Source organism: Eufriesea mexicana, unplaced genomic scaffold (genome assembly GCF_001483705.2).
Source record: "Eufriesea mexicana isolate 0111107269 unplaced genomic scaffold, ASM148370v2 scaffold497, whole genome shotgun sequence".
Classification (NCBI taxonomy): Eukaryota; Metazoa; Arthropoda; class Insecta; order Hymenoptera; family Apidae; genus Eufriesea; species Eufriesea mexicana.
The window spans coordinates 220,096-232,697 of record NW_016908638.1 but is presented as its reverse complement, the minus strand read 5'-3'; the positions used below and the strand labels follow the sequence as shown (position 1 = coordinate 232,697).

Here is a 12,602-nt window from a genome sequence, read left to right as displayed (position 1 = left end):
CGTTTTAGCTGTCTGTCTCGCTCTCGCGATCCGACCTTTCGCTTGCACGCGTCACTGACCTTGTTTTAAGTTCTTCCTTGCGCTGGTCAGTGACAGACGACTTTTCTCTACCGCTAGACAGCTGTGCTGATTTCTAGCAGCGAAAGTAGGTCACGGCGTTCACGGAACTTCGATTGCTATTGGCTGTGTATTCCGCGCAACTTAAAACTGTATATCTCGGAAACGGATTGAGATATCGAATTGAAAGAAAATATGCTTTCAATGAAATGAGTTCCTCTATCTCTTGCAATAATCGGTGATAAAAACTTGCACGTTTTTTCTGTTCATTTTTCTACTCGAAGATGTACTTTCATTATCGATATTGAGAAAACAAATATATTTCATACCAAGGAAGATTAATATTGTTATTTTTGATTTATGTCTTGGCATGACAAATGTCTTTGGCATTTGATAGCGTCTGTTTGAGAAAATATTTGAGAATATGCTATATTCAGAATCTGATAACGTTGTATGGCGCGAAACAAAATATTCAACTTAATAATAAATCATAGATTTATAATGAACAAAAAAATTGATAAACTACCAACTATTGCAACGAAAAAGCAATTATTAGTAAATTAATAACGATCGTGAATTTTCACCGATTTTCACAAATTGTTTCATCATTTTTCGAAGAATAATCTTTGGCAAACGATGGAAAGATAACAGCAATTAACTAGTATTTGCAATTCCTTGTAAAGTTTCGCATTAAATAAATATAGGTTTTAACTGGTTCAACGTTTGAGGAATATTTTATGGGTAATAACTGACGAAAAGTCATATAATTTCGTTTCAGGCAATATGTACCAGAAACGAGTACAAATATGATGTAAAATATTGAAATTATTTATTCGTGCGTTCAATGTTTTAATCGTGATGTATAATGGCGCAGCAATTTCTTTAACAAGATGGTTATTACTTATTATCTCATGAAATTGCTACAATCTCGTGAGATTAAATCTTACGGGAAATAAATAATAATAATAAATAATTTTTTAAAATAAAAAAAAACACTCATAGCTTTCAAATCATCTCGTAGAAATAATTTGTAAATTCGATGAAAAAATTGTAAAGTAGCAAATTAAATCCAACTAACTAACCAATCTAATGGCATTGTTCGTTTCGAAACCCCACTATTAAATATTTATACAAATCGAAAGATAATATACAGTTAAAACTTCATGATCAGATTTTGAATATTATCCGTATTCAATAAATATACGAATAGAATATTTGAAATGTGTCGAGTGACAAATTACTTAGATCAATAATGAAACATCGAGAAAGTAGTCTTACCACCACGTATGCTTTTCAGTCGTGAAACAACGAGGATGGGTGCATTCCAAGTAAGACTGGCTGTCCAAACGACGGCAATCATTTTGCAAGCGTGGAATTGTGTTTGCCACCTTCTCGACTTCAGTGGTCTGCAAATGGCGAAATAACGCTCCAAGGAGATGGCGACCAATGTCCATACGCCAACAGACACAGAGACGGCTAACAAGAAAAAGAAAACGGTATTAATGGATCGTGAATATTAATCAATAACGAAAATTGCAAAATAATGAAATTTTGCATAAGTAAGATACGGGGTTGAAAAAAATGTTCTCTTTTTGAAAAATTCACAAAAATGATGAATTATATACCATTTGTATTTATAATATCGATAAATGCATAATTCATAGTATGGCACATTAGAAATAAATTCGAAGAAATTTTGTTTACAATTTTAAATACCGCGATGTGAAAATAATTATTTGAAATTCATTTGAAAGTCGCATATTGTATAGGTAGATATTTAATAAAATATAAGTAACGTAAATATTAACGATCTAATTTATCGACTATTTATTGAAATAATAAGTTCGATATGAGATTTTAATGGTACCTGATGATAATTTCTTGTAAATTAACTACGGTCATGCAACGATGGTGACAGGCCTATTAGAGATTGCAGGCCAATACCGACCTTTGGACTTCAAGGATCTTCGATACTATGCAGGCATGAAGGGGTCGGTTTTTAGATTTAAAAGGGCCTGCTGTCTCTTGCAGCAGTCAGTCTCAAATCCGGAACAGTGTAAAGAGCTTTTAAAGTATGGTGACCCATAGGGGCCTGTTTAAAGCTGTTGTTTTTTATATTCGCATAAGTGTATATATTTCACCTATATTAAACTTTATATATCTATTGCTGTACAACCGAATACGGTTACTTCCCTGCACGCTAAACGCTTTGATTTCGTTCCCTAAATCCCAACATAATTAATAATGGCATCGTATTACAGTACTAATGTTTCTAGCAAACCTAATGTCCGATTATCGAAATAAATTATATCGTATTACGCTGAGTATCATCGATTAAAGATAATAACTGTAATAAAGAATAAATTAGACGAATTAAATCATGCTTAACCTATCTCTTCTCGTTTAAGCGATAAATATTGGTAAAAATTGAAATACCTTATAAATTATTACTCAACGCCTTTGAATTTCTTGCGTGTGCGGAAACAGGCGAATATTTATCACGAAAACCAACCAATAGCATTTGCAACGATTTATCCAACAACCAATATGGAACACATTTTAGTACCTCCGAAAATGTGGTACGCAATTATCAAAGACAGGTAAGAAAAGTTAGGCAACGACCATCTTGCTCTTTATCGAAATATGTATTAAGGAACCTTGAGACAAAATTTTATTTTATTGTACAAGGAAGATAAGAAAGTGGACTCGCATAAAATTTGCAAGCCAAAGCAGGCATTACCGTAATGGAAAATCGAGAGTCTGCGGAGTATAGTAATTAAGGTGAATTATGGGGTGTCATGTGTACGATATCGTTACAACGAGGCATTTTCTCCTGCATTTTTGCACCACGAATCGAAACCAGGGAAATAAATCTTTGCGGATAAATCCGGGAACGTGATGTTGATGGCACGGTTGGGTCTACGGTGTTAAGCTTTTTACAGTTCCAGAGATTTGTGCTTCACTGCACAATTGCTTTAAGCATCGGATCGTAAACGTCGAGTGGCGAAATTTCTACCTTTTGAAATTAACGTTCTCACGAGAAAGATAAATGTTGGCAATGCAAATTGATACTGTAGGAAACCGGGATACGCTACGTTAATTCTGTAATGAAAATTTCTTTCGTAGTGGTAAGATAAATATTATGGACAGGCAACATGAGTGTACAGGTGATCTTGTGGATATTGCATATTTTCATATTTTTCTAATATTGTTATTTTCTATGCATAACTGAATTTTTGTAACATTTCTGGATATTGTTGCATTCTTTTTTATATTTATTATGAAACGATTTTATGATATTTATAAATATTGTTATATTATCGTGTTTTCAGAATATCTATAAGTATAGTAATATTTTTATAGTAATATTATTGTATTATTTTATATTATTAATTATACAGAAACATGACATTTATGTCACGAGAATACAATGCAGTATTAAGAATATAATAGTGCACAATAATTTTGTGCAAATATTACTGTGTTTTGTATACAACAAGAACATTATAATATTCTAGAAGATATTCAGATTAATCCCGAAATACTTCATACTTTGCCCACATAATATATTCCACTAAAGCTGCAAATATTTAATAATCAGAAATACGATTTCGACGTGGTTTATTTTCACAATCCTATTTATTTCAAAATTGGAATATATTAATATAATAATGCGTAAATTAAACCACGCCTTATGATATTATTATATCATTTCAATTATTAATTAACAAGATTATTTTTCCATCAAAATATAAACAGCGATGGCAGTATAAAAATTTGAAAATTCAAATACGGATCTATATACCCAACGTACACCTTTGCTAACAATTTTTCGGAATCGTTCATTTATTTTTCTCATTTCCTTTATGTTTATACGTTGATTTTCTCTATTTCTGTAAATATTGATTATAAAAACATCCGCAGGATTTGAGAGTGATATCCGCACGATTAAACTTCGTTAGAGCTACTAGAAAATGGAAATTAAACCATCCCAACGGTGACCCGAAAATATTGGCGCTTCGATCCACCACATGATTAATAAATCTCGTCAAATTGATAGGAAGCCAATTTGTTTCGTTCCTTACGCGCTGTTCGTTTCATCCGCATCTCTTTTCCTATTACTTCTCTTATTACTTAATATTCACACGAATATTATTCATTCGATATTTTATTTGTTGTATAATACGCTGCATTATATCGATAAACGAATATTATTCTATCCTGCCAATCTGTAGATTATTTGTAAATTGTAAATCACATTAACAATATTAATTTTAACTTTACGGAAGCAAAATAAATATTTACAAAATTTTAATTCAATTTTATTTCACAGAATTAAGTATTCAGTTATCTATAAATATGAAAATACGTAGAAAATAATTTTCCAAAATAAATACTTGATAATTTCAATAAATAATAATTATTTTATACTAATAAATGTTACCAAATTTTTTATTTTGGAAATTACTTAGTTATCGATGAACGTAATAATGTATAAATCCATATAAAATATTTATATTACTTATAAAATATAAAGAATTATAAACATATGTTTTGTCGATATGTGAATTTAGTACAAGAGTGATCCTATTTTACGTTATTAACGAATACCAGTGAGATTTTTTGATTACGAAGAGAATTTGACGGTCAAAGGTTATACTAAACGAGCCACGGAACTTGTATGTTCCTCTCTGATATCTCTATGATGTCTGTGATCTCCCCTTTGCCCCCTTTTGGCTTCTGCTGCAATCGGTTTGGTCATGCGATGGTTTTCGGTAGCCTTATTTTCATTACAACCTGAGCGTGCTTTTCATGGTGAAAGAGGATGTTGGAGAGGGGTCACTATTGAATTTGGAGTGCTTGGTATCAGATGACGTTTGCGTTCACCGAGACAAATCGTTTGAACGAGAAACTTGACTTAAATTTCGAGTAGATTGAACCTCTATTCTGATTATCAAGCTCGTAATATGATTTGGTTTATAAACAAACATTAACACACGTTAAATAGTAATTTTTTGATAAGAATTAGAAATTAGAAGAAATTAGAACTAGAAATTAGAATTTATTAAAATTAGAATTGGATGCTGTCGAAATTTAATCTAAATCATATTGCATGAAATTATTTCGAAATAGCAAACTTTGTTCAATAAACGGTGTCGTGTTTATGCTTCGTGGTTTCATATATACGTATAATTAGATATAATGAGTTAATAAAATATTCGTACCTATTCGTTCAATAATTTCATGAAATTGCTATTATTTTATACCATATACAAAATTTCATTGCTACGAATATCTTCACGGTATTATTTGGTAACAATTTATTTTAATTCCAATTTATGGTTCACCGAATCGTACACCGAATATTCGGCAACCGATTTTATGATAATCGATAGCTTAATTAATACGACATATATTCTCATTCATAAATATATTGAAACTTGTTTTACAAACGACTAGTAATCGTTCAGAGTGATATAAAAAGAGATATAAACTTTTACTTGTATTATATTGACATTTTATTCTGCAATAAAATTTTTGTCGCTCGAGAGGATAATTAATGAGAAAATATATCTCCATTGGGAATGATTTCAAAAATGGCATATTTAAATAACAGCAATTATTCGAAGTCGATAATTGGATGGGTATGAATACTTCTGTGACATTAATTCTGCACCTACCTTAATTTCTGTTTACGTTACAGCAAATCGTTACTTCGCGGTAAAATTTATACTTTATTAAATCCAAAAGTTACATAAAGTTGTACCATAAAATAGCAATAATTATTTATATCTATCAATGAGGTGGATATTTGCATACGAACATCTTTATGACTTTAACGTTACATAATAATAGTCTTTCATAGTCGCCAATTGCAGCAGTGTACGAATAGCTAAATGACACACTATATCCATATCAAATATTACATTAATCAAGGCAGACAAAATGACTCGATCCAAACAATTAAAATTTTTTTATTTTTGTAGCTGTTGTAAATATATAGTTGCTTTTGTTGCAGTCATACTGATTAAATCAGAATGCTTCATTATTCTTAATATTTTATTACATAGTTATAGCTCTCTAGCAACTATGAGTTTTCAAATATTCGCGGAACACTTAAACGATTTTGCACCACCTACGTTTAATTATAAGTTAAAGTTCTCACCCAACACACAGTCGAGTTCGAAGTCTTATACCTAATGAGCAAACTCGGTGTTAAACTTGTCAGCTAAGGAGTTGCTAGGATTGTCTCAGTTTATAGTAGTATTACATAATTTTATACTACATACGTTATCAACATATATATATTTTTTAGTAAAATATTGGTACGTTCTATGGGCGAAGATAAGAGAAAAATGGTGTATAATACTGTAGGCTCAAAAATGTTTTAAATTATGAAACATATAGAGAACGATAAAGAAACGAAAATCTGCATTTTCTCAGACGAGGAATGAAAATTGTGAAATACGAAACAGATAAGCAAGGAAAATTGAATTATTTGTGATAACAGTAGAAAATATAGAAAATATGGAAAATATGAAAAATAGATTTAAATAATTACTCAAAACTAGAAATCCAACATTTCCCAGGTGATGAATAAAAGTTATGCAATTAATTGGTGAGAAAGCAATATGTATTAGACAACATATTACATTATTTTTCAATTTCTGACAGTTACAGAAAAATATGGAAGTACGTAAGTCGTATGTAACAAATATGTAAAGTAAAAAGCAGGTTCAATTTATGAGAAATATATGGAAGGATACAATTCTTACGTGATATATAGCTGTAGTCTAATGAGTGTGAAGAGTATGAAGGGGAGAATATTCAGCTTCAAATATGAAACCGGATATTCGTTGCAAGAGTAGTGATAAATAGAGTCTACACTCGTACGAGGATATTCCGTATTGATGTAAAAGGGAGAATTGCTGCATATTATTATATCGTACATGCTTTCACCTTTCTCTGCGTATTCAAGAGGAAATATCATGGCACGGAAATCGATATCTATACCTTCAGTGTAATAATTTAAGAAAAACAATTAAACAAATTTACATTCGCGCGCAATATTTATATTCTACTCCTTTTTTCCATTACTGTGTAATTCCGTCAAACAAAGATAAATGAAAAATGGTATAAAAATTGACAACTAGGTTATACTAGAAGCTTAATTGAAATAAAAGTTTATGAGAAAATAATGTGCACGATTAGAACGTAACAAAATATTTAAAAATACTTAGAGGCAAATTTTATCAATATTTGAATTATTAATTATATGAAATATAAAACCCACAATCCAAAGTACTGTCAAAATTTAACACAGTGATATTTATTTGAAAAAAAACATATATTTCCGTCTTAGTACCTTTCTAGAAATAAAATATTTATATCGGTCAAAAATGTTTTCGTGCTTTACCGTTTGTTCTTTAATGTATTCTGCTCGACAATAGTCATTATGTATATACACAGATCACGAAATTTCCGTGAAACTTTAGAAATAATAAAAGGTACGTCGCATATTAATTAACAGATATCGATATTAATTAACGCGTCTATTTTAATACAATTCACTCAAAGTCTAAATATTCTACATAAGACATATGCAATTAAAATTAATACATGTTCATTTCCAAATATGTCAAATTTAAGCTCGTTTGTTTCTAGATACATTGAAATTAATTTAACGGGAGGCCGCTCCTAAATATTCCGAAATTAATGAAAGACCGTTTCCAAATATTAAGAATTTAAATTAATAAGATTGAAATATAAAGAAACGAAATTACGAGTTGGATATTTGCTGAGTTATATTTTTATTATAGTATGATGAAGAAATTTTTGATATCGCCAGTGCAGTTTTTATGGAACTAACCAAAAAATTAGATTTATTTAGTAACGAAACAAAGTGAAGCTTTAATGAAATTTCTATTTGATATCATTTCGTGTTTATTACTACCAATAATATTTATGACATTTATCGCTATAGCAAATAAAATATTAACGCGTCACTTTCACGTTTAAAATGAAACATTCCATTATTCATCAACAAATATCGATACGCCTTCGTCCACGTGTATAAAAGATATTTTAGTAGCAGTACGTTTTTCTAGTAAAAAAAAACAAATGTAATGTAAAAACAATGGTACAGAAGAGTCTACAATATTCTCTAAAGAAAGTGAACCAATTCTGCTACGAATTGTATCGTTCTAAATTATGCAAACTGCAGGCTTCCTCGTAATCCGGCACCAAACGGCCACTCACCCACGCTATTGTATAAATTACCATATTTATCAGACTATCTTATACATACGTATCCTACGGATAAAAATTTACACATCTAAATATAATCGTATAGATTTATTAAAACTATTATATCACAGATATATTTCAAACTATATTATGACACTATGAACTGAATTCGTGATGTAATCGTTAAATTATTAAGTCAAAAGTTGAGGGAGTAGGAAAGAAAATTAGTTTCACGTTCATCACCTGTTTCACGAACATTTACTACGTTCAATTACGCTGGTTAATTGTTTTCACAAGCGCGATGCTAATCATAAGACAAAGTAAATGACTAGCAGACATTAAAGAGTTTCTTGTGTTGCAGATTGAAGACAATTTGTCTTCGGTTAGAAAATGGGCAACATAAAATACCTGTATTTCTATTAAAATAAAAATATATATTCTAAATACAATTTTGAGTTTTGTTCTACGAAACGAGCGGAACTAGAAAAATTCTCATTTAAAACTTTTTATTCCAAAAACGGAAGCCTTCACGTTGCTGGTTCTATTGTCATTCAATCGGCCCAGAGCAAGATCATATTCAAATTAAAATGAACGTTTGCTTTGGGTATGTTCGTGTTTGTTTCATTTTATTTTTTACCGTGTACAAATGCCTCTGGTATTTCATTAATTCACGGTCGGATGCCTGCAGACTTTTCTTTGAAACGAGAAAACCAGCTTTTATTGTGTCAAAGAAAGTCGTATAATCATCAATCGTATGTTTCAAAGATGATGAATTTTAGTTATTTAACGACAATTCAATTACAAAAATAATGAAATGTTTATGAAAATTAAGTAAAATTACAACATAATTAAAATTCACTTGAAAAATTACAAATGTCTGTAAACTCATTTGACGTGCTGTAAAATTTTAAATTGTCCTAATTTCCCCTGAAAGAACCGCAAAAATTTAATATTAATTACCTAGATCACCCATGTGATAAATTCATACTTTTAAATTAAATTATCGGTGGTTAAAACAAAGACAGCACGCTTGAAACAAAAATACCACTTTATATTGTACCCACTGTAATTGTATAATCGACAATCACATGTTTCAATAAATAATTAGTTTCTAACTGATTAAAACTGTAATTAAAGCAGTAATTAAAATTCCAAATATCAGAAAACGTGATTATTTAATATAAACATATATTAATTTCTTTCAGAGGATTCCAAAAATTGAATATTGTCTCTCAGAATAAAACTATAAAACTATAACAAAAATTAAATTGAAAAACTTAAAAAGCACTATATTTTATTGCAAATGTCTGTTAACTCGTTCTCAAATTTTAATTGCTCCAGTTCTCTTTGAAAGAACCCCAAAAATTTAATATTATTTCTCAGAATCATTGTTCTACTTCTAAAGTTCTACTTTGAAATTAAATTACCAGTAGCCTAAACAAAAATAACAAAACGTAGACAATTGGAGATATGCTAGTTAAGCAATACTTACCTTGAAAGTACGGAATGAGCTTGCACATAGTAATACCGAAAACGAAATTCTTCAGCATCTGTCCAAGAAGCGTAAAAGGCATGCAGAAGACGCCGAGTAGCAGATCCGAAACTGCCTAGAACATGAAATCAACAGAGATCTTGAGAAAATGTACTTGAAACTTCAAATTAGTGGCGAATAATTAAAGCAAATGAATCTTTAACCGGCAACAGTTAATTTTACACGTGAAGTTACATTCCTATATACTCTACGTTCTACGTTTAACTGTGCATTTGCGCCTTTGGTTCGACTTTCATGGCTAGAACTTGAGTGGTACTTGAGAACTTGAGTAATATTATTAACTTTTATCAGAAAAATTACGAATTTTACAATATTCAGTTGCTTAATTACCATTTATTCAATAAATATCCTAATTAGATTTTCCATAATATTTTTATGACATGTGAGTCCTAACGTATGAAATACATTTAAAAAGCTTGCGAACATCGCATTTCAAAAATACATGTTGCGTCGCGATTGAACCTTTGATGGATTCGGACGAGTTGTAAATCCATCTCACGACCTCGACGTGTTGTCCGCCATATTAATATTGAGCAACAGTTTAAATCTTCTTCTAACTGCCTGCGATTGATGATTTTGAGAAAATTCTCGCGTGACAGTCGTAGGGCACGCTTCGAAAGTTGGTCTAAACTGTCCTATCCGAAATTCGAGAACGTTTCGACTCGATTGAATTTTACGATCGAACTGCTGGATCAAATTTAAGAGTGAACTGATGGTGAATTGACGACGACTGAAGTCGAACTGGTGTCTCCGACGATTCGAAGAGAAGTGCTGTCTTCGATGATTCGAAAGGAAGTGAGCTCCTCGATTTTCCTATGATCGGTCTTTGGAAAAATCGGAAGCTCGCCAAATATAATTGGCTGATTTGGCCAACGGCGTTCCCTTGGTCCGCGAATCGATCACCTTGGAGGAAGGGAAGGTTCCCCCAAAAGATAGACGGTAGTGGAGGAAACCCTCTCCTCCAAGGTGAGGTACGCGGGGTCTACTCGCGCGCTGATGACCCCATCGACCGTTTATGGCCCCTAGCTAGGGCCTGAGGCTTTCAACGTGTGCGAACCAAGTGGAGCCCTCAGGCCTATTGTCAGCCAAGTCTTAAGAGCCGTCGTCTAATTTCGTTAAATTAGAGATTTCCAGGATTCTCGTGTTCCGCGACACGAGAAGTCAGAATAAAGGTAAAAGCATCCAAACATGCTGAAGACATGGAGAGGAAAATTCCGATGCCGAATTGTTTAACCCTAAAGACCTGGTTGTTGTAAGAGCGTAACGGGTCTTCCTTGTTCCGCGACGGAACAATACACGTATTGGAAATCGATTAATCTTCGTATTCCATCTACCTTGTTGTCTCTTATAAGACTGTTGGAAAATATGGAAGTATTCGATAAAATCGAAATGAATTATTGTGTGATCCTTTGAAAATATTATAAGCGTGTATACTAAAATACAGGAAAAATTATATAACCTGCTATCAATTGCGTATTATAGAATATAAAGAAATATTTTACGTTATTCATATTTCAAAAACACTCGTTATAAAGTTTTAAAATATTTCAAATGGACATTTTGCATATCAACAGCTAAATTTATAACCACTCAAACGGAAAACAAATGATCGATGAGCTTCAAGTGTTTAGTCTGTTGAAACATTCTGAATTTTTATTTTTAAAAGGAATAAAAATAATGAAGCAAATAATAATTGGAAAAATTCTCACGACATCCTCATAAATTTTGACATAAATTTTGACAATTTTGTATAAATATACTATATATTAAATACATATTAAATAATAAAAATTGAAATATGTGAGAAAGCCAAATAACTTAAAATTGGTAGATACGAGCGACTCCGATTTACATATCCAGAGTTAATATTCATGAACTGGAGTGAGCAAGTGAGAAGTCAAAATTAGAGCAATATAATCGTAATATTACGGCAATATTGTCGCAACATAATCACAAAATTATGATAATATTATCGCAAATGTTACCGCAATATTAATCGGCTATTTGTCGTTATGGTTAAAGAAAATCGAGCAGTGAGTGACCGGAAATTGGAATAGCAATGGTCGCTGTTTGTTATGCGGATCGAATGTTCTGTGATGCAAGATATCGCGTGAACAGAAACTCAATCTATTCGGATTGGATGTGTACATATAATCCGTCAGCGGAATGCACTATGCTTTTCCTCCATAAGTCATTTAAGGATTATTTGTCCCCTATCATGTAACACCACTTTGTACAACCAGTACGCGATAAAATAATAGCATACTCTACAACAGTAGATCTTCACTTTGCCCAAGTCACGAAATTGTACAATTCTGGTTGCAGAAAAATTTTATGAATCACTGAAATCGCTAAGTCGATAAATTTAATAACAAGAATTAGTATACGTTTAGAAATGAAGGATTACTGTACATGACAGACCGAATTGCAGCGTTTCATGACTATTTTGAGTATTGACGGATCACAAACTCGAAATGGCGCCTATTAGGCGTGTAGGTATTTGGTGCTTAATCCTTTGCTGTTCCATGAAAACATAATACTATAATATGATAACAATCTCTACATATCGCAATGGTATTTGGTGCTTAATCCTTTGCTGTTCCATGAAAACATAATACTATAATATGATAACAATCTCTACATATCGCAATGGGTACAAATAGAAAACATCTGCCCACGTAGATTCTAAGGATAATGGTTAATTGCCTACCACTCTCTTGATCAGTTTTAGTATTAAGTTGCACAG

The 12,602-nt window shown here is 31.5% G+C and overlaps 1 protein-coding gene across 1 annotated transcript in view; it reads right to left on the bottom strand.

Annotated features, from left to right (window-relative positions):
• The window catches only part of LOC108545581 (cholecystokinin receptor type A), a 35,420-nt gene that overhangs the window by 14,884 nt on the left and 7,934 nt on the right, over window positions 1-12,602 (bottom strand). The window contains exons 2-3 of the mRNA XM_017897276.1: window positions 9,797-9,911; window positions 1,336-1,533 (exon numbers count right to left, since the gene is read on the bottom strand). Coding sequence (XP_017752765.1) covers window positions 1,336-1,533; window positions 9,797-9,911 — 313 coding nt within the window. The remainder of the gene's footprint in view (window positions 1-1,335; window positions 1,534-9,796; window positions 9,912-12,602) is intronic.